This window comes from Pygoscelis adeliae, unplaced genomic scaffold, assembly GCF_000699105.1.
Source record: "Pygoscelis adeliae isolate BGI_AS28 unplaced genomic scaffold, ASM69910v1 Scaffold9, whole genome shotgun sequence".
Lineage (NCBI taxonomy): Eukaryota > Metazoa > Chordata > Aves > Sphenisciformes > Spheniscidae > Pygoscelis > Pygoscelis adeliae.
The window spans coordinates 1,350,472-1,353,451 of record NW_008825557.1 but is presented as its reverse complement, the minus strand read 5'-3'; the positions used below and the strand labels follow the sequence as shown (position 1 = coordinate 1,353,451).

Sequence of the window (2,980 nt, the reverse complement as noted above, 5' to 3'; positions counted from 1 at the left end):
CACCCCCAGGTCCTTTTCCGCCAGGCAGCTTTCCAGCCACTCTTCCCCAAGCCTGTAGCGCTGCATGGGGTTGTTGTGGCCGAAGTGCAGGACCCGGCACTTGGCCTTGTTGAATCTCATACAGTTGGCCTCGGCCCATCGATCCAGCCTGTCCAGGTCCCTCTGCAGAGCCTTCCCACCCTCAAGCAGATCAACACTCCGGCCCAACTGTTTACCTGTACAATGACTTCTTCTATGTGTCCACTATTCAGCTTGTCCTGTAGTTTTTGCACATCAGTCTCCTGTGTATTCAAATACATATAAATAAATATTTAGTTTCAGTGAGAAGTAGAAAGCCCAGATACAGCATGAAAACGATAATTTAACCAGATCATACTCTAGTCTTCCTCAACCATCAAATTAGCTGGTTTCTGTCATTCTGCTTTATCAAAGAAATCTCACACACTGTTCTTATTGGAAAGCAAACATCAAACTCTCAATGATAAATACAAAAAATGAGTACTATTTAATGACCTCCAAAGAAACATTAGCAGCTAAGGGCTTTAGTATGTATCTTGAAAGAAAATTTTGATCTTAGCTTTTTATAAAATGGTATGCAACCTTCCAATTATCACCTGAAATACACAATACCACTATTGCATAGTTTAATGTACCAAAACGTGTTTTAAAATGTCAAAGGCAAGGATTGTTCTAAGATACTACACTGATACGAGCACATGCATTTTTTGTGCAAGTGTGTGGAAATTACCACTGTTCTACAAATCTTCAAAAAACGATGTTTTCTTCTAATTTTCACAGAAAACATCAGTAAGAAATTAACAATTCTTTTTAATATAACATCAAAATATTCCAGTCAGTAACAAAAATAAACCTCAAGACTTCAATTATTTCTGAACCGATACCTGAAAGTTACATATACTCCTGAAAAAGTCAGTCGTTTTGAAAATCATTCTTCTCATCCTAAAAATCTTTTCATGCGTAACATTTATAAAACAGCACTGTACTTACTGTTTGCACCAAATTAAATTGCTGATTTACAATCTGCTCAGTGTATTTCCTATATGCTGCATCTTTGGGAATGTTCTGCAGGACACCAAGGATTTTTGTGTACAATATTCGCAGGCGCTGAAGTGATCACAAGACATGGTTAAAATACACAACTAGAATTATTTAACTTCTTGTCCTACTTAACCTACTAGCTAACTATCTAAACACAAAATATAGAGGGTTATGGTATTCAATCCAGAAATGTAGGATTAACAAAATAACTAAGTCTGAACCACAGAACTCTGTCTTGGGTAAGACTGGGATTTATCAGGACTGGGAAGTTACCACTGTCAGATTCCTCAAAGAAAAAAAAAGTTGCAATCTGAAGTACATTTGACACAAAATGGAAACAACAAAAGCCGTGTTTCTAATACCAACCATACTCTTAAAAAATGAGGCAAATTCATGTCTAAACCATCAGTTTCTGAAAAATTACCTGGGAAAGATGAAGTAGTACGTAAGCTATCAAAACATAATGAGATTTTTTTTTTTTTGGCACTTCTTCTCATGCTGGTACAAAATTCTGAGTGACAGACAGATTTAAATTAAACTAAAACCTGCAACTTTTATTGCTGGATTTAAATGCAGTGATAAAGGACACACTGGGGTGAAGAAATTGCAGCTTTTGGGCCGTATGTTGGCTGGATAACTGTATCTAACTGAAGAGGAATGGATGCCCTAGAGGAACGATAAGAAATAGAAGCAGAATACTGAAGTCAAAGAAATACAAAGAAGAAAAAACAGGAAACGAACAGGGGACTGGCACAGAATCTATACTTCAACTAAAGCATTGTTGATTTCTTTACTCCTGGCTTTAAGTCACTGAAAAAACCCTAAAATTTAGTAAGTTCACCCAGAAGGTGTCTGACAAGGCTGCAGACTGAGCTAGAATCGTTTGTACAGAACAATAATGATTTTTTCAATGGTTCTTTTTGACAGTATTCCTAGCTATTGGTGGCAAAAGCATTTCTGAAACACAATTGTTGCATAGCCGGAAATTTCAAAGCAGAGAAATTGAAGAATTACTGAAGTCCTTTCAAAGCTCGTGCCTCCTGAATAAGCAAGCAAGATGTAGCAAACATACTTTCATTACTGAGCCTGAGGAGGTAAAAAGAAAGTACCAAATTGCTACAAGAACCACCTAATGTGGTTCCCAAGAACCACTGAAGCATTCCAGTCTCAACAGTGGTTGCCATCACAGGGCCTTGATGTGGCTTTGTGCGACATGGTTAGCCTCTATCACGTAAAGCTTGCCTATCCCCCTTAGTGCAAGTTATTTCAGTACTTGTTGGAAACACAATATGGCAAGGCAGCAAAAATCTGTATGCCTGTGAAGTAGAAATTACATTTATGAAGAACTGAATTTAAAGACTTCTTTGCTTTTGCATTGGAGATGAGAGAAATCAAATATTGGTTCACAAACGTACTTACACCAAGGAGGTTTTTGAAATCAGCACGTGCAACAAAAACTACATGTGCAAAATAACTCCTAATGATATGAATTAGACCTTTAAGAATTAAATTTTCTTCCTTTATCATTTTGGAACATTTTCTCACTTATTATTAAGTTGGCACCGCTTTAAGGTACACAGCGTACCTACATATGCAAACACATAACAAAAAGCTTTGCTCTCACTGACAATTGCCATTAAATACCGAACAAGACACGTGACACACCTCATGAGGGTTTTCAGCTACAGCCAATCCTACAAGTCCAGTGGTCTGCGTAGAGAACATAAACATATTTAATATACCTAAGCGTCCGTTTCCACGCTGATTATTATGTTTTAGCTCAACACACACCTGACAGGGACCATTGTTTGACCTGAGGCTCTGCCTCCCACCACACACACGCGAGCCCACGGTTTGCAGTATTTTGACCGGCGCACAAGAAGGGGAGGGAGAGCGCGAAGAGAGGGAGCAGCTCACATTA

At 38.3% G+C, this 2,980-nt stretch overlaps 1 protein-coding gene across 1 annotated transcript in view; it reads right to left on the bottom strand.

Moving 5' to 3' along the window:
• The window catches only part of NDUFA5 (NADH dehydrogenase (ubiquinone) 1 alpha subcomplex, 5), a 4,225-nt gene extending 1,375 nt beyond the window's left edge, over positions 1-2,850 (bottom strand). Inside the window, exons 1-3 of the mRNA XM_009332269.1 lie at positions 2,725-2,850; positions 1,009-1,125; positions 216-281 (exon numbers count right to left, since the gene is read on the bottom strand). Coding sequence (XP_009330544.1) covers positions 216-281; positions 1,009-1,125; positions 2,725-2,790 — 249 coding nt within the window. The 5' untranslated portion in view covers positions 2,791-2,850. The remainder of the gene's footprint in view (positions 1-215; positions 282-1,008; positions 1,126-2,724) is intronic.
• Between the last annotated feature and the right edge of the window lie 130 nt (positions 2,851-2,980).